Below are 25,923 nucleotides of genomic sequence, written 5' to 3'. Positions count from 1 at the left end.
TAATAAATATTTCCATTATACTTACTTTCCAAAATATAAATCCTTTGGCGCGATCGACTGGTAATATTCTGATACTGACAGGCGGGATATTACAATAGTTATAGGTAATAATAATAGTATGTCCTCGTGAGCTTAACTCAGTTGGTATTGACAATGCATAATATATGCAAAGGTCTGGGATTCAAACCAAGACCACCACCAAAAAAAATGTAATTATAATAGTATTTAATTTAGATCGAGTCCAAATTGCATAATAGTATTTAGGTCTTAGGAGTAAGTCAAGTCTAGGTAGATAGGATATTAATCAGTTGGAAGAGGACGAACCTGCTTCAAAAAGATCCAAGAGTAACACATAGACATATCCGTCAGGTTCGAGACGTAAAACTTGAGCTGAATAGGAGACAATCTATTTCGTCAAGCTAGTGACCTGAAAGAAGCGCTGAATGGGAAACAACCCATAATTTTATTTTCTGCATTTATTTTCCTTTTCAATAAGCTAAGCTTAGATTTCCTTTCTGAACAATTTCCTTTCTTTTATTGTTGGTAATCCTCATTATTATCATATAAAATTTTTATTTCTTTGCATTACATTTATAACATTTCCATTTATGCTCAATTTGTTTTAGTCTTAGAAAGTTATTTCAAAACATTTACAGCGGAGGCTAGTTTACCCTTTACATTCAAGAGCACGATAACTTTTGGGACTTACTACTGAAGGTACTCGTATTAGTCACCATCTCTTTTCTGAATAACATAACCGGTGAGATTTTGAGCCAAATATTTCCATCTGTTCTACTATAATTCTTTCTATCATGAGTATTCCATGTGAAAGTTATTTATGTATGAATTTGCGGCCGTTCTTTACGGAAGATCGATCATTTATATTACAAACGAGACAATTTTTTCTTTGGTACCTTGAGCCTTTCAAGCCACCTTTTTTTATTCTTATCATCCTTTGCAAAACTTATTTGAGCCTCCAACAATAATTTCTTTTGTTGTTACTAAGTGACGAATCATGCCACAGTTCTAAACCAAAATATCATATATTTGATTTCTCTTGGAGTTAGATAGAACTTTTTACAAATTGGTATGATTTGAAGCTAAGTTTGGGGTTGCTCTTTGTAATTAGCAATATTTTAAGTTTGGGCTGGGGTATACCGGTTGAACTTATTTATCAAAATAAAAAAATAAAAAAATGTAGATTACCATGGGTCACAAAAAAAAGGGTCACTCATCATGTGTTTGTCTTTCCGCTCTTTTTATAGCGTCAGTGTTTAAAAATTATGAACGACGTTTTTTTCTTATAAAATTTTGATTTTGATTAAAAGTATAAATATAAATACTTGTTACTTTCAAATTATAACAATTTTGCCTTGTAACAAAAAAATATTATAACAAAGCAAACTAACCTTGTTTATATATTTCAATGACATCAAGAATAGAACAAAAAAATCTAATACAAATTATTATATTTTTAATGACACCAACATCAATCATTATTAGAGGAAAGTATTGTTTAAGGGTATAATTAGAATAATGAAAGAGTGAACCAAAAATCTCATATTTTCTTTATATATAACATAGATATATAGATTATAGATTACTAGCATGGAGACGGGAACTCCGTGACCGTATGCACACTCTTCATATTGCGGTAATGCGTATAAATTAATTTGATTTTGATTAGAATTGTAGGTATAAATAAAAGATATTTTGTACTTTCATATTGTAACAAACTATATTTATCTTTTGATTAGAATTAATTTGATTTTGATTAGAATGGTAGGTATAAATAATAGATATTTTGTACTTTCATTTTGTAACAAACAATACTTATCTTTTGATTAATTTTTTTTTTAGTTACACGATTAAAATTAATTTGATTTTGATTAAAATTGTAGATATAATTTATTAGATATTTTACATTCATATTGTAACAAACTAAACTTATCTTTTGATTAAAATTAAAAGTATAAATAATAGATATTTTGTACTTTCATATTGTAACAAACTATACGTATTTTTTTAATGATACCAACGATATAACAAATATAATATAAACTCTTATTTATTTTTTTCCTTCTTCTCTCCATAACTCAATTCCTTATAACAAATATTGTAACTCTTATATCGTAACAAATATACTGTGTAGAATCGGAAAATCACACCTTCGACCCTCTTCTTCTTCCACGTGACCTCCTCTCCATAATTCAATTCCTCACCAACATATTTTATTGGATTAGGGTCTGAAGTATAGGCTTTGGAAGGAAGCAAGTAACTTTGAGTATCATTGGAGTTTGGGTGTGAAGAAGATTTCACTACTAAAGGTTAGTTCCCTAAACTAAGCTTGAATTTTAATAGTTAGAATCAAAATTGTTCATTATAAATAATGAGTATGTGAATTCTTTAATCTAGCAACCTACACACTCAAATGGATTGTTTTTATTTAGGGTTCCAATAGATTGTTTTTACAGTATTTGGGTTCCTTATAGTGAAGTATACATGGACCAAATTATGAATACTATACCAACCTACACACTCAAATATGATGGAACAGTGAATGTTCAGAATGAGACATGGATTGGTGAGCTTCTAATAGGCTTTAATTGCATTAGAATTAGTGTTGGAAAATTCACCATGAAATTGAATTCGAGACTGTATACTTAATCATTAGTGTGAGTTTATTCTTAGTTAATTGTTTAATGATAGTTATACATTCATATTTCTAAAGATAGATAAGGTCAATTGTTATTATAATGACATGATTATCTTGATGGTTTGAGTAATCAGTTTATCAGTGCACTTGAACCATTAATGTGTGATTAGTTATACTATAATAAATAAATTTGTGAGGTAGTTCCAGTAAAGTATTGTTTATTATATCTAAAATATCGAAAACGAGTTTCATATATTTTTCACTAAAGTACTGAAAACGATTTCATGCAGAGAAGCAAGCAAGTTTTCTGTATGGCACGTACAAAGCAAATCGCTCGTATGTCAACTTGTGCTCCAAGGATGCGAGTTGACCCCTATGCTGCACTTAAGATTAAACCAACTGCAATCGGAGTTAAGAAGCAAGATCGATATCGTCCTGGAACTATTGAACTTCTTGAGATTAGGAGACACCAGAAGAGTACTAAGCTTTTGATAAAAAAGCTTCCTTTTCAGAGGTTTGGTCCGTGAAATTGTTCAGAACATCAAGATTGATCTTCGTTTCCAGAGTCGTGCTGTTCTTGCATTGCAGGTGGCTTCTGAGACATACCTTGTTGGTCTCCTAGAGGATGCTAAATTGTGTGCTATCCATGCTAAACGAGTCACTCTTATGCCTGAGGATATACAATTGGCAAGAAGGATCCGTGGTGAATGTGATTAAGGATGTTGAGTATCAAGGTGATATTTAGGTTGGTGGCTGCATATAGTTTTTTTTGCTGTTAAAGTGATTTAAAGCAATGAGAAATAACGTCTACACATAGACTAATTAATATTGGTGATTGTAATAACTTGCTATCTTAATTTTATATTTTGTATTGTATTTGCTTTTAAGGATTTTCATATCTGTTGAATGTGAAACCATTCTAGTTAAATATTTTGGAAACAAATACCATTAAATATGAAATTCAGTCAAATATTTGTATACATCACAAAAAAGGAAAGGTAAAGTTATTGTGTCCGTCTTTTCGCTAGTATATACTCCCTCCGTTTCAAAATGAGTGTCGTTTTAGCCAAAAAAAATTGTTTTAAAATGAGTGTCGCTTTCAGTTTCCAATGCAATAATAACTTTTTCTTTTCAATTGTACCCTTCAATTAATACTATGTTACACTACTTCCAAAGGATTATTTTTTCTTTAATGAAAAACAAACCAATAGTTGATTAGGATAATTTGGTAAAATTGCTATGACATTTGACTACTTTATTCCATTCCTTAATTTGTGTGCAATTGGCTAAAGCGACACTCATTTTGAAACGAAGGGAGTATAACTAGTAAATTCTTTCACATAATGACAGGCACTCTCGTGTCTATCTTTCTGCTCTCTTTATTATGTTAACACATGTAGATTACTAACGATATTTTATAAAAAATTTACATGTAAATTACAAACAAATTTTTTTATAATTATTTTGATATAGATTAAAATTATAAGTATAGATATTTGTAACTTTCAAAAGTTACAAACTCAACAAACCATAATTATTCTTTCAATAACAACAATAATATAACAAATGTAAAATAATAATGATATGGAAAAACATCTTTTCTACATGGATTGTAATTATAAGAATCTACTGGACTCACGTATTATTCTTCCGTTGCTAACTCTAATTCACCTTGTCCATAAAGCTGCAAATCAAAGAATTTTTTGGGTAAGATCCAAGGATTCCTCTTATATGCATAATAAAATTTGCTTAATTTTGAAAAGAACCAAAATATGGGAATAAGGAATTTCTTATTCGGTATAGAAGTCTTTTTCCTTTTTACATTCATTCCCATCCAATTGAAATACTTTCTATCCAATTTTTTTTTCCATATCATTATTATTTATTATTATTTAATTTCATTATTATTTATTTATAATATAAAAATGTCATTGTAGAATAATAAGTTTCTTTCTTTTGGTGGCCGTCTGATACTTCTGAAGTTTGTCATGTCTTCTCTTCCAGTTTACTTTCTTTCCTTCTTCAAGGCTTCCGCAGGTATAATTTCTTTTATCGAATTTATGTTTAAAAGATTTTTTTTTTTTGGGTTGGGGGGGGGGGGGGGGGGGGGGGGGGGGGGTGGTGAGGTTTCTAAAAAAATTGCTTGGATAAAATGGGACTCTATTTGTTTACCAAAGGAAGAAGGATGTTTGCGGGTTACGATGTTAGGAGAATTTAATTTATCTTTGTTAGGGAAGTGGTGCTGGAGGTTGTTGGTTGATAAGGATCGGTTATGGTATCGAGTGTTAAAGGCTCGGTATGGTGACGTGGGTGGTCGGATTCGGGAAGGGGGGAGACACGCATCGGGGTGATGGCGGAAGACATGTAACATTCATGAAGGGGTTGGGCCGGGAGTGGGGAGTTGGTTTGAGGATAACACTAGGCGGGTTGTAGGTAATGGCCGAAATACTTTCTTCTTGATTGATAATTGGGTGGGCAGAGTTCCACTTGGGATTAAATTCCACCGCCTTTTTGATTTGCCCTTGCATCGAGAGTGTTCGGTGGAGGAGATGACGACGTTGGGATGGGAGGAAGGAGGGAATGCGTGAGTTTTGAGGAGGCGTCTTTTGGCGTGGGAGGATGAAAGTGTGAGGGAGTGTTCTGCTTTGTTAAATAACATCATTTTGCAGGATCATATTCAGGACAATGTGTGGCTGGTAGACCCTATTCAAGGTTACTCGGTTCGTGGGACTTTGCAATTTCTTACGTCTTCTGATGAACCTATGGATAGGGGTGCCATTCACAATGTGTGGCATAAGCTAGTTCCTTCAATGGTTTCCCTATTTTCTTGGCGACTTCTTCAAGATTGAATTCCAACAAAATATAATTTGACGAGACACCGTGTCCTTCAACCAAATGACAACTTGTGTGTTGGAGGGTGCGATAACATTGAGACGGCGGGCCACCTTTTCATCAACTGCGACATATTTGGTAGTATTTGGTATTTAGTCTGGCATTGGCTCAACATTTCCTTAGTCTCTTCAGGAATGATTCGTGATCACTATGCTCAGTTTACTCACTTGGCGGGTATGCTGCGATCTTCACATTCATTTTTTAAGGTTATCTGGCTTGCTTGTGCTTGGATAATATGGAAGGAAAGGAACAACCGTGTCTTCAAAAACGTGGTTACCGTTTTTATCAACAACAAAAAAACGCGGTTACCGTTCCTCACAATATCCTTGAAAAAGTTAAGCTGAATTCCTTCTTATGGTTGTCATCGAATCAGGTTTCGATTGCTTTTTGTTATCATGATTGGTGGCGACACCCACTTCTTTGTATGTGTGTTATGTAATCTTTTTAGTTTTCTTGGTTGTCGGTGACCTCTTGCGTAGGTGCCATTGACATTGTACAACTGATGTGTGATTCACCACTTTTAGCACATCTTATGTGGGGTGAATCACTTTTGGTTTGAGTATATATATTCCATTTTGATTTGTTCAAAAATAAAAACAATTATAAAAAACTAAACGAATCATATTTATCTTTTTCAATGACAACATTAATATAACCAATATAATAAAAAAAATCTTATCTTTTTTAATAACACGAACTATATAACATTATTATAAGAAAATTTGTTTACCATTATGCATTGTACAGCTAAAAAAAACATAAGCAATGCAGCACGACAAAAGAGAATCAGAAAATCAGTCTTCCCTCTTCTTCTACTTCTTCTTCCGCGTGATTTCCTCTCCATAACTCAATTCCTCCATTTTTCTTCTTAGCCCAAAACCCTCACCAACAAATTCACCATTTTTTAATCCCTAGAAACTTGCATGCTCAAATCTTCTATCAAATCCATCAAGTAATTGAGAAATTCCTTCCTCACTCTTTCCAAAGGGCTGGCCGAAAATTGCCCCCATTTTTACTCCAAAAATTCCATTTTTTCCATTTTGGTAGAAGTTCACGTTTTGCATGCAGAAATTAGACTAATAGATGATGTTTGCAGTATAGGCTTTGGAAGGAAGCAAGTAACTTTGAAGGAGGGAGAGAATTGAGTATCCTTGAGCAAGAAGATTTCCCTACTAAAGGTGAGTTCCCTAAATTAAGCTTGAATTTTAATAAGTTAGAATCGGAATTGTTGATTATAAATAATGAAAAATGAAAAACTGAAATTAGTGCTTAGAAGAAAAATGATTCTTTTTATGCAAGAGATAGGTAGTAGAAACTAGAAACCCCATTTCTGTAGTTTTTTTTTTTTTTTTATGATATAAAATGAGTATTGTGTCAATGTTTGTTACTTTGCAAAGTTAAAGTTAGATCCATTGTTCCAACTAGAACTAGATTTACAAGAGGGGTTTTATTCTTTGGAATATATTGTTAAGGGATTGATGATAATATCTACCATTACAAAACGGTATAGGCAAGAGGCGATACCATTTTTTCCTGTACATTTTAGCGGTGGGAAGACAAATCACATGAAAACGCCGTTACAGCCGCGACCGACAATTACGGTTGCAACAAAAATAACACAATTTTCAAGTCTTGGTCATCACCTCCTCTTTATCTACAACTTTGTTACTCCTTCAATTCACATATTTTTCCTCCTCCACTGACTCACTTAATTTTGGTGTTGTTGTGCAAGTGTGTGACATAGATGAAATGAGATTTTAAAGAGAAAAAGAATTGGAACTTTGAGTCAAATGTCTGTGTGAATATGGTTGTGTGAGTTTGGATTTTCGAGATGGGATTTTTGGTGTTTATGAATTCGTTTTTCGTGTTTATGAATTCGTAGTTGCTTGCTTCAGTATTGTGATATTGGAAAAGAAGTTTGAAAGAAGAACCTCGAAATAATAAAGTGAGGTGAGTTAGAGAAAGTGGTGAGCGTAATTGTGCAAAGTTTTGATTAATTCACACCGCGATAACCGCAATATGTAGCACAGTATCCGTAACAGCTGAAATCGCGACAACAATAACGCGACCGCGATCGTGTCCACGACTGTTATTTAAAATCTTCATTGGTGTGAGTTTATTCTTAGTATGATAGTTAAAATTTCAGATTTTTAAAGGTAGATAAGGTCGGTTGTTATTAAATAAAAATAATGACATGATTATGTTGATATTTTGAGTAATCAGTTTATGAGTGTACTTGAACCATTAATGTGTGATTAATTATTATATTATAATAAATAAAAATGTGAGTCATTTCCGGTAAAGTATTGTTTATTATATCAAACTACCGGCATGTGAATGCTATTACGTACCCTCTCGTCCGATAGTATTTACAACAATGAAAACGACCAAAATAATTAATGTGTGTTCCACCTTTACTTTATTTTATTTTATTTTATTTTTTGTTCAGGACTTATTTATTATCATCGAGTTGTAATTCAGGTTTATGATAGATGTTGGTTAGTGCCTATACATAGACTATTAGTTATTGATTGTCGACTAACTGAACAGGGAATATTATAGTTAGTTAGTGACTGACATTATCGTTGTAGTTAGGGAATCCACTGAGACAAGTAGGTCTCATTCCACTTTTTTTCTTTTCTTTTCAGATAGACAAGTGTAGGTCGTTGTGGACTCAAAGATTAGCTCTTGAAGAATAGACTTCAAGAATTTACTCATATTTGAAGAATAGACTTCAAGAATTTACTCATATTCGACTTTACTCATATTAGAAATGGTGGTTGGGCCTAACACAACCCCACAAAACCGGCTTGTGAGGTGTGGACTCAAAGATTAGCTCTTGAAGAATAGACTTCAAGAATTTACTCATATTCGACTTTACTCATATTAGAAATGGTGGCTGGGCCTAACACAACCCCACAAAACCGGCTTGTGAGGTGAGGATTGCCCCCACTTATAAACAAATTGTCAGGCCAACTCCTAACCGATGTGGGACTCTTAACACACCCCCTCACGCTCAGGATTACACATCTGAATAGCTCTTGAAGAATAGACTTCAAGAATTTACTCATATTCGACTTTAATTCGACTTTACTCATATTAGAAATGGTGGTTGGGCCTAACACAACCCCACAAAACCGGCTTGTGAGGTGAGGATTGCCCCCACTTATAAACAAATTGTCAGGCCAACTCCTAACCGATGTGGGACTCTTAACACACCCCCTCACGCTCAGGATTACACATCTGAAGCGTGAACATAAATGACGGGTGGCCCGATAACGGAAACCTGAAACGGAAACCTGATAACAAACCTGATAACAGGTGGCCCAAAGAATCGTGAAGAGGCTCTGATACCATATTAGAAATGGTGGTTGGGCCTAACACAACCCCACAAAACCAGCTTGTGAGGTGAGGATTGCCCCCACTTATAAACAAATTGTCAGGCCAACTCCTAACCGATGTGGGACTCTTAACAACTCATGAGTTGAAACCTTGTATTTTGGATGATTATACCACGTAAAAGTGGAGTGGGTATGATGGTTTTAAAGTCGAATTTGACTAAAAAAAATAGATCTGGAGATCTGAAGAAGTTTATGAAATAATAAAAATTCACTTAAATATGATATTTATGAAATAATAAAAATTTACTTAAATTTTACTTTAAATATTTTATTATGTATTCATCAAAATATAGTTTTAGGAAGATACAATATATATTAAATACTATATAAATATAGTTTTTTTTCTTCATTTTTTTCTGATAAAAAAAATACAATTCTAATATTTTCTAATGATGCCAAGTATAAGAATTAAATTCTATCTATCTATCTATTAAATGTGCCTTGAATTAAAATAATAGACAATTCTAATATTTTCTAATGATGCCAAGTTTAAGAATTAAATTATATCTATCTATCTATCTTTCCGTTTAATAATTATAGTAATAGACTTATGTAGTCAAAAGAAATTATTGATTCACCAATATAGACTTTAGTAATATATTTATAAACTTTCCTTCAAAAAAAAGTAATATATTTATAAACTTATGTAGTCAAATGAAATTATTGATTCATCAATATATATTTAAAACAATTTTTTACTTTTAAAAATATCATTAATTTAAAAATAAATATCTTTGACTAAAAGAAGTTTTGGATTATAAATATCAAATATGTGTTTCATATATTTTTCACAAAAGTACTGAACAGTTTCATGCAGAGAAGGAAGCAAATTTTCTCTATGGCACGTTCAAAGCAAACCGCTCATATGTCAACTTGTGCTGCAAGGGCTGCAAGGATGCGAGTTGATCCCAAGGCCGAACTTAAGTTTAAACTAGCCACAATCGGAGTTAAGAAGGAACATCGATATCTTCCTAGAACTATTGCACTTCTTAAGATTAGGAGATACCAGAAGAGTACTAAGCTCTTGATAAAAAAGCTTCCTTTTCAGAGGTTGGTCCGTGAAATTGTTCAGAACGTCAAGATTGATCTTCGTTTCCAGAGTCGTGCTGTTCTTGCATTGCAAATGGCTTCTGAGGCACACCTTGTTGGTCTCTTAGAGGACGCTAAATTGTGTGCTATCCATGCTAAGCGAGTCACTGTTATGCCCGAGGATATACAATTAGCGAGAAGGATCCGTGGTGAATGTGATTAAGGATGTTGAGTTTCAAAATGATATTTAGATCGGTGGCTACTTATAGTTTTTTTTGCTGTTAAAGTGATTTAATTTAAAGCAATGAGAAATAACGTCTACTTATAGACTAATTAATATTGGTGATTGTAATATCTTGCTATCTTAATTTTATATTTTGTGTTGCATTTGCTTTTAATGATTTTCATATCCGTTGAATATGAAATCATTCAAGTTAAATATTTTGGAAGCAAATGCCATTAAATATGAAATTTAATCAACTATTTATATACATCACAAAATAAGGAGAGGTAAAATTACTTTTGATTAAGGATACACATGTAGCAGGAACGCCGTTGTTTCACCACATATTGCTTTGATCGTTTGTTTGTGTGATCACTCACTGCAAAATCAATTCACTACTATATCATTGATTGAATTCACTTCTTGTTGTCATGACAGAAGCCACAAAATCTTTTGCCCAAGTTGTCTCAAATTCTGATGTTGTGCAGAATGAACCACTCCCTATTCTGTAGGTTAAAGGAGACTCACTTTGTATCAAGATAACTTAGCATTAATATGAAAATAATTTGAAAGACTGTCAAAGGAAACTTAATGGATAATTGGTGCTTAGTAAAGGAGACAAACCTTATACAACAAAGGAAGTCTCAATGAAATTATAAAATTTTTGGAAAACACTGCATCCTTGACTCATCATCTCACTTGGTAGGAGTATCTTTGAATTTACATTTGGCTTGGTGGAGGACCTGAGGACAGTTTGGTCACAAGACACGGTCAATTTGAAACCTGGTTTGTTTAATCCCTTAAAGTGGACCAAGGACTTTAACACGTACTCCCAAAGACCGGCTCATGCACAAGTATGACTTAAATTGTTGGAATTACCTCAGAAGTACTCGAGGGATATAATTCTTCGTCAAAATTGTTGGAGCAATTGCATTCCTTTAATTATTGACACCGCTATTCAAAATAGAATATTCAAGCACTATGCACAAGTGTTGGTTGATGTTTAAAGAGGGGGGTTTGCATTCAAGCTAGCAGTTGAATATGAATGGATGTCCGTCTTTTGTTCCCATTGTCAAATTATCGGGCATAATGTTACTGCTTGCCGTTGGCTAATGCTTAAGCAAACTATTGATAAGGTTGATCCCAGTAAAAATCCTGCCTCGACACCAAAGCGTACAATTCAAAAATTTATGGAAAAAGAAAACCCGGATGGTATCAGCTCTTCCGAAGCATTTTCAGTGCCCGCTAAGATTGCAACCTCTAATGAATTTTCTTTGGAAATTTTAGACGTTCACTTTTCACCTCCATCTATAGCAGCGACTTTCATGGAAGAAACGATTTTGGTGGAACAAGATTTCGCTACTTTTGGTTCATAAAGTAAATGTTGCCACCCAACATGTTTTTGTCGAAAATGTTATTGAAGAAATATGCTAAGAATAACGTAAGATGATCTGTCGTCACCTTCATTGTCAAATGTTTATGAATGAATAAAATAGTGTGCAAGAGTCTCTATTTATAGCATGAGGTTACTTAATTAGGGTTTAAGAGTGTTAGGTTTGTAGATTGTTATTGGCCGCATTTTGTTAAAACAAGTGTTCTAGCAAGATGTTGGACAAGATGTCTTGACATGTTGATACGACATCGTAACGTGTCTTGTTTCGCATTCTTGGAAGATTTGGTTTTAAGCGTGAGATCACTAAAGATTCTCTGAAGATATGACTTAGGTAGAGTGTTGACCAAGAAGTGTTTGTTTTCCAGAAGCTACAAAAGGCCGTTGTGCCTTGCGTGTTTTTGAAGTGTGATGTTGTAACAGTTAAGGAAACAATATATTTGCTTTTGGAATATTGTGCTGAAGACGGTTTGAATCAGCTGTATGTTTGCTTATCAATCCCATGCTTTCTTAGGCTATATAAGAAGCTAAACCTAAGATGATTGAAGCCGCAATTGTCAAAGTGTTTATTAGGGTTTTAGTCTGTCCTTGTTATTTGTGAGTCACTCTTGTATCACGTTGATGCTAGAGTTGGACTGATAGTTGAGCTGTAAGTTGTGAATCACTCGCAAGCTTTTAAGCAAGAGTGGATTATATTTCTCAGAGTGTGTCTCCATGTTAATTGTATTTGTTCTTATGACTGGTGAGTGATTGAGGGAAGTGAGAGGGATCTCATATCTAGGAGTGTCTTAGATATAAATATCACGGGTAGTGATTAGGTGCGAAGCTAGTAAATCGGAGGTTGTTAATGCAGGCTTCAAACTAATACTATTATAGTTGATTTCCTTCCTGGCTTGGTAGTCCCCTAAATGTAAGTGACGTTGCACCGAACTGGGTTAACAAATAACTTGTGTCATTTACTTTCAGTTTTTATCTTTAGTTTGTTATTTGTTATTTGTGTTGTCACAATGTCTTGACATTGTACTCAACATTCCTCGTGTCTTGACATCGTGCTCAACATCTTTTACTGCGTGCTAGAATTTTAATTGGCATCAAAGCAAGCACCTTGTTCTGTTTCTGGGTGAACTCCAAAATGACGGACACATTTTTTTTTCCTTCAATTTTTTAGCTGTTTGCCACTCAATTTGGCAAACATGCTTGTTATTTTTTTCCAATTTTTTTAGAAGGCGGTCATGTCTCTATTTTGTTTTTTTAGTTAGGATTTTTTAATTAAAAAAGCAACCTATTTTTTCATTAAAGGTAGACCTACAGGCAGGGTGGTGTGTTGTGGATCTTCAGATCTCCTAATGTGTTTTTTGCCTCTAAAAGCATTTCAAAGGGTCTTTTTATATAATCAACTTGAGAAATTTTTTTTTATCAATGAAGGACGAGACTTGATGATGAAGATAGAAGTAAAGAAAATATGATAGAAATGTATGAAGAAATGTGGTCTCTGATAGGAGGAAACAGTGTATTTATAGTAGTGAAGATAAAAAAAAAAGTGTATTTATAGTAGTGAAGATAAAAAAAAAAAAGACGAAAAAAACAAACTTAAGGCATGGGTCCTCGTGAGCTTAGCTCAGTTGGTTTGGACAATGCATAAAATATGCAAGGTCCGGGGTTCAAATCCCAGCCACTACCCAAAAAAAATGAAGAACAAGGGCATTTGTATCAATAATTTTAAAACTAGGGGCAAACATATCATTTATTTTGGTGAGAGGGTCAGAAGAAAAAAATTCACATAAATACTTCCCCTAACCCTAGAAGCAAACACGGCTCCCTCATTCCCTCACAGTCACACTCAATCTCATTCTTACAAGTGATTGAGGCAAACCTACGAGATTCATCATCATCAAGTAAGAACTATCCAACTCTTATTCATCTTTGATCATTGTTATAGAGCAAAACTATTCCTTCTCGTTCAGAGAACAAAAAAAAAATCTTCTTCTTATGCCTTTGTTTTGAAAACTCGACTTTATTGAGAAGAATATTGATCTGATTCATGCCCTAGTTGTTAGAAACTAATTTTGATCGGTATCTTTCGCCGCTGCCAACACCATTGGTTTCTTCTTCTCTCACAGATCACTTTTTATTTATTTATTTGCACAATCATTTATGATTTATTTTTATAGAAATGAAAATCATAAATAGCAGTTTATTTTACAGAAAATTTTGATAACAGTGAGGTATTTATTTTACAGAAAAAGAAAGAGATGGAGTGGCAGAAGAACGGTTTTAATCAGAACGCCAATATTGGAATGATGCAAGTAAATGTGATGACCGATGAACAAGTCGAAACTCTTCGGAAACAAATCGCAGTTTATTCTGTACTCTCTGAACAACTCATTCAAACGCATAAAACCTTATCTTCTCAACAAGATCTCACTCTCACTGGTAAATTTGTTACAGTTTCATACTTCAGTTACTCATTCTCAACGGTATCACAGTTAACCGGGTGGAGCCCGGTTCAATATAATGAACCGGTCTTTAGTACGGTTTGGTTATTACGAATTTATTTTAGTTGAATATTATTAAAATAGATTAAATAAATTGTAATCAACATTTAATGATGATTTTTAGGGTCTACTAGGCTGAGGCAGCGTTGGACACCAACACCTGTGCAACTGCAAAGTTTGGAGCGAATATTTGAAGCTGAGACGGGGACTCCTAGTAAGGAAAAGATAAAGGAGATAACCGCTGATTTAACCAAGCACGGGCCGATTTCAGAGACCAGTGTGTATAATTGGTTTCAGAATAGGCGTGCTAGGTCAAAGGGAAAGCAGCAAAATAATGTTAATGATGAACCGGAAGTAGAGACTGAGGTTGATTCCAATGATAAGAAAACTGAACCGGAGATCGTTGCATCTCAGTCTGCTCAAAATTTGTGCAGCCAGTACTTAGAGGACTTGAATTCCGAATCAGATGACAGTTTACGACGCTCTAGAAACTGAACCGGAGATTGTTGCATATCAGACTCAAGTATGTTGCTTATATTGTGCCTTTTTCATTTACATGTTTCTATGTTTGTATGCAAAGATTAGAATTTGAAGTATGTGATGATTTGGAATTTAGTCCCTAAATGTGTTATGCAGTGTCAATATAATCCCACAATATATTAAAATTACAAAAACATCCTTGAATGACTTTTGTTAGTAATTTCATAGACTAAACTGACTACCAGAAAAAACATTCACTGATGTTAAGTCTACCTAACGAAAGACACATTTTAGGTTCAAACTAACTAAAAAAGACACTTGGGAACAAGATTATCAAAATCGGGACTTTACTTCAAGTCGAAAGGGAGTAGCAAAATCGGGACTCGTAAAATCGCAATCAAAATCGAAGGATTTTACTCAAGGACTTTTGTAGAATCGATGTAGGATAGCAAAGTCGGGACTCGTAAAATCGCAATCAAAATCGAGGATTCTACCAAAACAAAAATAATGTTAAATATATGTTATAAATTGCATATGGTCATAAATGTCTAAAGTTCAAAGTCCACAAAATACATATACATAAATGTGGGAGAGGTGAAGGAATGAAAATTTTTGGCCTTTCGGGTATTTATAGAACGGATCATGGATTCAAATCGGGTCAATTTACGAACCAGGTCAAAAATTGACCCTTATAAAAAAAATGAACAAAATCCTTCAAAATCCATCAAAATCCTGCGATTTTGAATGGATTTCACGATTTTGTGCGATTTTGATAGGATTTTGCCTGTTTTTGGGACTTTGCTATGGATTTGAGTCGTTGAAGCTACGCAAAGTCGCAAAAACCAGGATTTTGAGACTTAAGTCGGGTTTTTGATAACAATGCTTGGGAAATTAAAAAAAAAAAAAAAAAAGATAAATTGATACGTTCAAAGAATATAAAGACAGTATATGCTTGAAATATTCAAGGACTAAGATGATTATTTACTCAATTGAGTCCTTTAGATTAGTTTCTAACTTAACCGAACGTGTTAATTAAAAGACGTTTTTATAAGTTTTTGAATATTCTATGGAAAAATAAAAAATGAGTCATCTTATGAAAATAATGAGATGTTGCAAGAAGCTCATTCTGAGAAGTGTTATGTACCCAAATTCTTGTTCACTTGATGCAGAACACATTGAAAGGATCATGAAATAAACGAAAGAAACAAAACTGTAATATTTATTAAAAAAAAAAAAAAAAATCGTAAGAGAGTTTCCCTCTGTCCATGCAAAAACTCCTTAAATCTTAACACTTTGAAATTATGAAAATTAAAGAAAAACAACAACATAAATTGAAACTTGCAAGATAATTCCCTTCCATGTCCTACAATACAATAGAGAATCAATTATATATTATATCATTCCATTTTGATGAATATAATTTGTTTCCATTTGGTTGTCGAACTAACTAGGACATTGAGTTCAATAATGTAATTTTGGCTTCTGTGAAAATTACTTATATTTTTACTTGGAAGTTCAGTAAAAGGTTATAGATTCAAATTTAAGTATTTGAGCCTCTCTTTGACAATCAAGATTTTGCTGTATCTCATATTAATTTTCGCAGGGAAAAAATGGAAGCATCTGAGAGCTACCATACAAAACAGATGGATGACATTTGGGATTACTTCTGACTAGTGTGATTATTTAGCTATAAAGAATTAATATCTATAACCATATAGATACATAATGATATCCTATGATGGGAATTGCATATTTGTGATGTTCGCCTATTTTGTTTATGGTTGCGTTATTCGAACAACTGAAATTTGACAACTTTTGTGACGAAAATCTAAATGGTTGATGAAGTTTAAATAGGCGGTTATACGTTCAGTAGATGAATTGTGTTAACCATTGAAAATGTTGTTGCAGAATCGAAGTTGTCTATAATTTGTTGCCAAAAAGCATTTCTCTTTTGTTTGTCTTAAATAACTTAAAATAGATATATATATTCCAAACATGGAGCACAATGTTGCTCTAAGTATTGTGTTCATGGCATGACAGCTTGGTTTGGAAAGAGGTTAATGCAGAAAGTGAATATAGTAGCAGTTTTATCTCTTTGTATGTTTCCAATTGTGTTTTATCTCTTTATCTCTTTATATCAAATTGACATTTCTTATGCTTTCCTTACATGTTAATATATTCTATTCTGCCTCTTCAAAGAGTTACAGACTTGAATCGAAAGGACATATTTTACAATGTTCTTATAGTATTACATTGCAAAACAATCATATTTTACAACATCAATAAGATAGCAAAAAGTAAAAACTCCCAAATCCATCATACAAGAAAACACTACAATTGCAATAACAAAAGTAGTATACTACTGCATTCTGTTAACATGAAACAACAAGATTTATAGTTTGACTAGAGAAAAGTTACAGATAGTAACCTTGGACAAATGATGCAAGTCATACAATGCCTTTTTTGCAGAGCACTTTTCATCCTCTAATTCATTTATTCTTCCTCTCTACCTTTTATCTTCAAAACCAGCTTCTTAGACATACAAATCCGCGCCTTTGATTTCTTCTTCTTCAAATGCTGAATCTTCATGAAACCCCCTTAACCAATAAGTCAACACAAGCAGCCTCCATTGACAACATGTTATGGATTTCACCAAGAAGACATTCTTGCCTTTTCATCTTCTATAGAAGCAAGCAAGTCTGTGACAACTCTTCACGTTTATACTTCTGGTGGGAAATATTTTCAGGGGACATCGCTTTCATTTGTTGCTAAAGAAGTTTGGTTTAGATAGTCTTTTATGTGACCGAAGCATGGATGAATCATGGAACCGTCTAAAGGCACTGCCATAGGAACACCTAAGGCTTTGATGTTACGCTTTTTCCAACCTGCAGAAAAAACAAGTTGCAATGATTTCGCGAGAATTAGACAATTTTCACTAAGTTACCAATAGAAACATCAAGTACTTTGATTGTTTTTCCCCACAGTTGTAAACAAAAAAGTAACCATAGCCAAATCTAGCTATTTCAACCATCACAACAGACCTTATCCTATGAATGAACCATAAAGTAAAGGAACCAAAACACCAACAGAAAATGAGAATGAGCAATCTGAAGCATCTTGCATTCCTGCTCAGTGTTCTTCTCAGACGGCGGACATTTTCCTAGCAGCAGTTATTCATACGGTTCATACGATTTGGCTTTCTAGAAACAACATTTGGTTTTCTTATAAAACTGCAACCTTTCATTCCGTAAAGGTGCGCATACACTCATTGGTGGCTTTGTCTGGTAATGCCTCAGGTGGGAAATGCTTGCCATCGGACTCACATTTTCTGGATTCTTTTGCGGTTGCTGCTCATTGTCGTATTGTAAAAGAAATCATCCCGGTGTTGTGGAAGGCCCCATCCTCTCCTTGGCTGAAATTTAACATTGATGGTTCTGTTATTGATGGTCATGCAGCTTGTGGGGGTCTCTTTCGGGACTCTAGGGGCTCTTTTCTTTGTGCTTTCTATTGTAACATTGGGGAGGCTTCAGTTTTCCACTCTGAAGTTCTTGCTATCATCTTAGCCATGGAGCACGCGTCCTCTCATGGGTGGTGAAATATATGGTTGGAGAGTGACTCAACTAGTGCTTTTCTGATTTTTACAAACCCTTCCTTAGTTCGAGTTATGCTTCGAAACAGATGGCATAATGCATGTAATCATGGAATTCAGATTGTTTCTTCTTGTTGGTGATTTCCAAAATAATGAAATCACTTAAGAACAAAAAGTTGTAACTCTTCATGGGAACCATTCATATACATTGGAACATTATTATTTATTATAGATAATGAACCATGACATTGATTCAAGTGTATATGGTTATAACCTTTGGCAAAAGGGTGCTTAATGAACCATAGCATTGATTCAAGTGTATATGATCATAATCTTTGGCAAAGGGATGCTTAATGAATCATATCATTGATTCAAGTCAAATGGGTGTTTTCTCTCATGTGAAGAGTCATATAATGCACTATAAATGTTTGGCATTTGGGCATTAGTTGGACACACAACAACACACAACTTTGGACATAATTTTGTTGCATTAACAACATAATTCTCCCTCATTCTCTTACTCTAAATCATCCATCAATTTTCTAATGCATGAGTGAATTGCTGGAACCATAAATCTGTAAAATACTATTAGGAGATACGCTTGGTGTGGTTGTGCAATACACGTCAAGGAACTCATAGTATCCTGAAGGGAATTCGCCGGTCATTCCTTACTGCATCCAATATACAGTTATTGGTGGGGGCGAATCGAACCTAAATGTTATTATGGCAACCCCATACACTTTGAGTTTACATGCATAACCATTAAACTTTTCAGGTTTCAAGTGCAACAGCCTCTTTCCAACAATCAAGATATACAACAATATTTGTAATTTATGTGCACACTTCAAAATATTCATCTTCATCATCTTTTTGGTCAAGATATTGCAGCGGTCCCCCAACACAAGATCCAACACTTCTCACATCTTTCGTGAAGGTAACTGTTGTGCGGACAGGTTAGCAAATATGGGTCATACTATGCAGGGCTCTGTTTGGCGTCTAGTTCCCCCTCTTTCTGTCTGAGGGTATTGGCCAAGCCCCCACCCCCCCCCCCCCCCCCCCCCCCCCCCTTTCTGTACATATTTTCTAAATCATTAGAGTTTGGCGGCATAGGATGGAGGTTTCCCGGGGTGCCAACCTAGTTGGGATGTCAGTATTTCCTCTTGATGTTTGTCCTCTCTCCCTGCTTAGCAAAAAAGAAACCTCAACATACAATGTTTTCATACTTAACATCATAAAACACATACAAATTTGCATAATGGACTTCATGCTTCCTTGACCTGATATTTTAAATAGCGTAGTAGTTCTTCCCTATTGCGTACACAATGAAAATAAAATAAATTTCGAGCATTAGGTTTATGAGACAGTACAATTCTCCCAAGGTTGAGTGCAGTTGCCGCAAAAATGTTAGAGGATCCGGATCCTTGGTATTGGTGAAAGACAAACATTTTGAGATTGGTATATGGGCTAAATTTCATACGATGATAATCAACATAACTAACAAAAATTTCACCCAAGTTTGGATTGTCATTAGACCTGCAAAAAAAAAACCATAATGACGTTAATAACTCCATGTAAAAACCTTAGAGATCTCATCATAAGCTTGTACCAAATTAATTGTTATTTGAAATGATAGCGATGTTCACAAATACTCCCTCCGTTTCAAAATGAGTGTCGTTTTAGCCAAAAAAATTTGTTTCAAAATGAATGTCACTTTCAGTTTTCAATGCAATAATAATTTTTTCTTTTCAATTGTACCCTCCAATTAATACTCTGCACACTACTTCCAAAGTATTACTTTTAAAACTAACCCATAGTTAATAAGGATAATTTGGTAAAATAACCATTCTCTTTCTTTTAATCATTGCATTTCTTAATATGTATGTAAATACCTAAAACGACCCTCATTTTGAAACGGAGGGAGTAACAGTTTCATTTTATCTATATATTGCATAATAACTATTTTTCCCTCTTCTACAAGTTACCAAATGACTACCAGTTTACATCCTTTTTGTTGAACAAATTAATATTTTTATCTGCCTGACAAGAATATTATATCTAGATCATCAGATTAATTTAACACTGAAAAATTGGCAGCAACTTAAGTAGACAAACACAATTGATTGATATTTGCTCTATATTTGAGAGTTATTCGAAGCATTTTCTCTTTGTAAAAATCATCCTGGATGATCCAAACCATTGAAATACGCGGCTTAGAATATCTCATAAGTATTATAATAAAAGGGAAAACTAGGATGGAATAAAACATCCAACATATAATGTGATAGTATACTTTCTAGTACTTGTTTATGAAACTAAAAATAACTATCCAACATTTATTCTTTTCAATGATTTGAAAATCATATTAGTTTGCTAATGGAAAGAGACTAAACATTCAAAATAAAATTGATAAATCAAGATCAAATGATTTCATAATTTAGTTCCAAATAATTTTTATATGCACAATTGACTAGCCATTTTTCACAAAAGGTGATATCTTAATAACCATAATCATATACCTCTTGCTGAAAACCAGAAAACACAATCAATTACTTATTCCTCCATCACATGAATGATTTCCTTGTATATAACTATCTGAGTTGAAATATCCCTTGCTTTATAAACAAGCTCTTCAATCATTTGGGTACTTAGATCAAACCATGCTAATTCCTTTGTCTTTTCTTTGGAAGAATACTTCCCCTTTGGTCCCCACTCCGATAGGACGCTCGATGAAAGAAAATGGTCCAACAATGAAGAGTTTGGTCCACGATCCCTTCACACCGAGTTCATCCAAAATGGCTATATGGAAATTATTAGTCACTTCATGAAATGCGATCAAGGAAATGTACCCTTTTAACACCACCAAATTTATCCACGAAGCTTTAAATTTAAAACAATCATCTTCATCTGAAGGTATGGGTGTTATGAAGAACGCCTCATTGCTCAAGTAAAAAGATACCAAACATAGTCCTGAAGGGCTATTCTCTTCACACAACCAATGGCATACTCCATCCATGTAAAGTTGGGTTCCCTCTATACAATGCAAAGAAGATGGCATATCAATATCGAGTTTTCTCCACGAGTTACTTTTCAGGCTATATATCTCCCATAAGTCATCCAAATGTATTTCTCCTAATAAGGATTCCAGAAAATTATCTTCCACTTGCACATCGATATCAAAACACACATAACGAATGACCTTATAGTCATCTATAACCCTGTCATGACCAAATCCATGAAGATAATATGGAGAAAAAACACTCACAAAATCTTTAAAAACATCTGGGATACCCAACTCAACCGATTCAACAAGACTGGGAGGAATGGGTTTGAGTTCTTGAGTAGTTGGGTTCCATAATACAATTGGTCCAAAATTTTCATAATCATGAAGACAGAGTAAGCCATTAATACTACCAAAACCAAAAATACGAAAACAAAAATCGGTTTCCAAATAGATTTGAGTAATCTAATTTGACTTTATCGCGAAAACACTCACCAGAAAGAGAATACAAAGCCCTTTTATAGGGTCCATCCAAGTACTTTAGTAGGAGAGATGCTTGGTCATAATAAGAACAACAATGAAAATTACATAAGAAATTTTCCCGGAACATGTTCATGAAATGATGGTTTTCAAGTAAGACGGACCATGATTTGCGAACACATCGAAATCGATTCAAAGATTTAAGGGGGAGTTTGGATAAAATCGTGAAGGAAATATCATCTGGTATAAACTTGCTCACCTTTGCATTAATTGCAGCCGCTGATTTCTTCTCCATCGAGTCGAGATGAAGCAAGATGGTGTTTGCTTGAAAATTGAACCCTAATTATCAATCTCTCTCCCTTTTTTTTTTTAACTTTTTGGAAATATTTTATATCTCTAGTTAACATATGTTTTTTTATCGCTTCAAAAAATGTATGAGAATTTCATCTCACCGTACACTATCCTTTTTGTTAATCCCATTTTGCCCCTCTCTGGGTTAAACAATCTGGACGAAATTTATTTTGGTTGTCTAATCTAGACCGTACAAAATATATGTCTAATCATATGTTTGAAATTTCTCATCTTATTCAACTATTTTGCTCAAAATCACTTAAAATATAGCCCATTTTTCCAAAATTTGATTTTCATTATTATATCATAGCATTCATTGATCTTATTTATACAACTTTTGTTTGAAAACAAAGGTAATGTAACCTTATATTATTACAAATTTAAATTACTAAGTTTAATAGGAAAACTACTTGATTGATTTGTTGGTTGTGAATAATAATAATAATAATAATAATAATAATAATAATAATAATAATAATAATAATAATAATAATAATAATAATAATAATAATAATAAATATAATAATAATAAGCGTCAATGAATGGAATGAATGTTAATTGATTTCAACCTTTAGTTAGTAGTTGTAATTGGTTTTAAATTTATCTCATCAGATGTTACCTATTTTTCTATTATATTTTTACACTAATTAAAGGAGTCTTTAACCTTAATTAAGGTTGGTCACTTCAACTGAACCGTTACCCCTCCCAGTAATTAAAAGGGATGATTTATGCCTCAAAATCACATAGGATGCTTATGTCAAAGGTATTGAAGCTTGCAAGGTATATATGGATATCTCTCGTCGATTATTTCATGAAATATTGGGGGAAAGGGAGGGTTTTTCTTTTAATGTGGAGGTTCAATATGAATGGCTGCTGGGTTTTTGTTGCTCATTGCAAAAATAGTGGCCACAACATTTCTAACTGTCCTTGGTTGCATCCTCAGCAAAATAGTAAGATCGACAAAGGGAAACATCAATAAAAAAAAAAAAAAAAACTCAAAAGCAAATGGTTAAGATTTGGCAAGAAAAGGAAAATCCTGCAGGAATCAGTTTGGCTCTAGATTTTGAAAAATCGATTGATAGGAATTATACTGCGGATTCTAATGTGGAAGCAATTATTGTGGTTCAACCTGTTACACATGAACCCCTTTTCGAAGTTAATGTGCAGCAATTTGTTGATGTTACGGTTATAGGCTTAACTACTGGCTGAATGTTTGAGTATAAACGAGTCCAGGTCTTTGGTGGAAGCCTTTTGCAATTATTCTGGCTTTGTATCTCTCCATGTCATTGTTTGCTTTCCTTTTTACTTGATAGATCCATTTGCACCCTATGCGATTTTTGTTATTCGGGAAACGGAAAAGATCCCATGTGTGTTGGTTGATTAAGGCATCAAACTCCTTGCTCATTGCATCTCTCTATTCAATTGTTTTAAGTTTTTGTCTTGCACATGTGAATTCAAATGAGATAGGAATATGGTGTGTAGTGGTAAGAAGGAATTTGGGATTTGGTTTTGATATTCGATTCATTGTTTTTATTAAATATATGTATTTAGGCAAAGAATTGTACGTTTCGGAGGCCATACTAATGCGTGTGAGTCCATATGTAGTGATGATTAAGTATGGGTATGTTGGTGGGATTGGTAGGTGTATTTAGGGTATTTGTAGTGAGAGTGAGAAGAGAGGTAGATAATGAAGATATTGAATTTTGGAGAGTAATGGATGCAATATTTATAGGAGGTATATATGTGTAAAGTTGTTGAAGAATTAATGGGTAGCGAGAGATGGGTGAGGCAAGCCGTGAATGTGTAGTTGAGGTTGTGAAGTTGGAAGCATAAAAGTTTGAACTGAAAGGGAAGATTGACTCATGAAAAACCACATGTCTTAAAAGATATATAATTTTTTATTGGGAGGATGATAGCATTGGTACGTATGATGTTGAATGGATGGACCTAGAAATACACAACGCATGATTTGACTTGATAGTTTTCTTTTGGAGTAAGGATATAGCCATGCGTAACATTGACTTCCAAACACCCAAAGATTATGGTAATTGGGTTGTGAACCTAACAGAAATTCATGAGGAAACTTGTTTCGACTTTTAGGTGTCGGCATGCAGTTTATTAGGTAAATTGCCATTTGAAATGCAGCACCAAATTTTTTTAGGGATGGAAGTATGAGATAGGAGTGTGAGTGCAGTTTTGACTATATGGTGATGTTTGCGTTCAACAATCCCAATGTGTTCAGAAATATAAGGTGGACTTATGTAATGTGATATTCCATGTGTATTAAGAAAAAGATTTGAGTTTCATGTATTAAGTTCCACCATCTTTGTATACAGATTCTACCTTGTGCGAGAATTTTTTTTCAATTTTAAAATGAAATCGTGGGAAGATAACAATAAAACACTTTTGATTTAGAGAGGATAAAATCATGTGTATCTCTAGTAAAGTGGTCAAAAAAAAATATTAGAGAAAATAGGTTCAAGAAGGGAAGTAGTTTTTATGGAAGACATAGAAAAAGGAAGTTTATGGCTTTTATTGATAAAACAAAAATTACAATGCAAATTTATGTTAAGCAAATTTCTAGATAAGTCATGACTAGATAACATTTGTGTGAGAATTTTCAGTGAAGGATGACCAAATCGAGCATGCCAGGGAGGGGTAGAGATAGTGGTTGTTGACAAGGCAATGGGTGATGTAGAGATTGGCTTGTAGGCAAGCAAATCACCATTATTTAGTGTAACACATCGATTTTTAATATTAACATGTTAGTATTATTATTGGATAATATTAGTATTATTTTTATTATTGATATTGATTGCACGATATTATTAAATTGAATTATTCGTGATTATAGATGTTATGAATAACGAGGAGGTAGAGGAGTCAACTTGTTGGTTAAAGAATGGGAGAAAATAGTTTTTAGGAAAAAAAAAATAGTGTTTTTAGTAAGAATAAGAAAGTAAAGTGCGAAACGGAGGTGTAATAGTAAAATTGGATGGAAAAAGGGTGTAAATAGTAAGATGTGTAGCATTTTAGTGGTTTAGACAGAGGGAGGTGTACACAACAAGACTATTACAGAAAGAATAGTAACCAGACTCGGGTGCAAATAGCATGTCTATCTAAGAATTATAGGAGAAAACTAAACCCAAATAGTGGCTAGGTGTTTTGATTGGTGTTGGTGTGTATAGGTTGTGAGAGGAAGTTTGAAATTGGTTAGGCGTTTTGATTAGTGAATTATATACATGAGAAATTGTTGTAAATAGGTGAATTGTTGTCATCGGAGCCAGAGAAGCTCCCATAGTGAAAAATCGCAAACTCTGCACAATATGTGCAACGAGAACGGTCGTGCGTGTGGGGAGCATCATCGTGCGTGTCGCCTCTGCCTATTTTTATTTTTCGTGCGTTTTGAAGGTGCACGGTCGTGCACTTTCTCCTGCTCTAGAAAACCTTCTTTTTCTTCCTTTTTATGCCCCATAAATAAAAACCAAAGCCGTATAGTATAATAACTAGACAATAGGTAAAATTTGGGTGTCTTTAGGGTGGAACCTATTTTTTTCAAATTCTCTCCCATGATCACTTCTTATAGAAATTATATTGGTTTCTTTCTAATTTGGAATTTGTTTATAAAGTTTTTGAAAACCTTCAAAAGAGTCCTCTTACTAGATCAAATTTTGATATTTTAGAGATGGTTTCAATACTTATATGTTCATCCCTTTCATGCCAAATCCATTTTTCTTTTTCAAGAGAAATAAAGCAGGATTGGACTGGGAGTTCATCTAAGTATAAAACATAAACATTTTTATTTCTTGATTCGACGAAGAAGGTTTTTCCTAAAGATTCTTGTCTTACTTCGTATCTGTGTGGTTTGAATGTTATTTCAAAACTACTTTCACACAATTGCGTGATGTTTATCAATTTGTGTTTTAAACCTTCTACATA

The 25,923-nt window shown here is 33.7% G+C and overlaps 2 protein-coding genes and 2 pseudogenes across 5 annotated transcripts; 3 read left to right on the top strand and 1 right to left on the bottom strand.

The window, feature by feature from the left end:
• The first annotated feature begins 2,940 nt into the window (after nt 1-2,940).
• LOC146905037 (uncharacterized) lies at nt 2,941-3,552 on the top strand (annotated as a pseudogene).
• Nucleotides 3,553-6,304: 2,752 nt separating this feature from the next.
• Nucleotides 6,305-10,376, top strand: LOC146905036 (uncharacterized). Of its 4 annotated transcripts, none has more exons than XM_085724885.1 (3): nt 6,305-6,500; nt 6,650-6,726; nt 9,767-10,376. In XM_085724885.1, exon 3 carries the CDS (start codon nt 9,788-9,790, stop codon nt 10,199-10,201), a length of 414 nt encoding a protein of 137 aa, XP_085581011.1. In that variant the 5' UTR covers nt 6,305-6,500; nt 6,650-6,726; nt 9,767-9,787; the 3' UTR covers nt 10,202-10,376. The 4 variants fall into 4 exon arrangements, with proteins under 4 accessions (XP_085581011.1, XP_085581009.1, XP_085581012.1 ...); XM_085724883.1 differs by having other exon boundaries at nt 9,757-10,376; XM_085724886.1 differs by having other exon boundaries at nt 6,645-6,726.
• A 3,036-nt stretch (nt 10,377-13,412) lies between these two features.
• LOC146905035 (WUSCHEL-related homeobox 13-like) lies at nt 13,413-16,619 on the top strand. Its single transcript, XM_085727687.1, has 4 exons — nt 13,413-13,486; nt 13,832-14,024; nt 14,211-14,609; nt 16,170-16,619. Exons 2-3 carry the CDS (start codon nt 13,844-13,846, stop codon nt 14,579-14,581), a joined length of 552 nt encoding a protein of 183 aa, XP_085583813.1. The 5' UTR covers nt 13,413-13,486; nt 13,832-13,843; the 3' UTR covers nt 14,582-14,609; nt 16,170-16,619.
• A 4,086-nt stretch (nt 16,620-20,705) lies between these two features.
• Nucleotides 20,706-21,928, bottom strand: LOC146905034 (F-box only protein 8-like; annotated as a pseudogene).
• Between the last annotated feature and the right edge of the window lie 3,995 nt (nt 21,929-25,923).

Source organism: Medicago sativa, chromosome 7 (assembly GCF_051527215.1).
Source record: "Medicago sativa cultivar Bolivia chromosome 7, Bolivia_mono, whole genome shotgun sequence".
Taxonomy (NCBI): domain Eukaryota; kingdom Viridiplantae; phylum Streptophyta; class Magnoliopsida; order Fabales; family Fabaceae; genus Medicago; species Medicago sativa.
The sequence above is the reverse complement of the archived record's forward strand: the minus strand, read 5'-3'. Positions and strand labels throughout refer to the sequence as shown.

Bases quoted from the DNA above. Each gene is read 5' to 3' on its own strand.
- LOC146905036 (XM_085724883.1), top strand. From the start codon at position 9,761: ATGCAGAGAAGGAAGCAAATTTTCTCTATGGCACGTTCAAAGCAAACC.
- LOC146905035 (XM_085727687.1), top strand. From the start codon at position 13,844: ATGGAGTGGCAGAAGAACGGTTTTAATCAGAACGCCAATATTGGAATG. The intron at 14,025-14,210 runs GTAAATTTGTTA...GATGATTTTTAG, and splicing joins ACAAGATCTCACTCTCACTG to GGTCTACTAGGCTGAGGCAG.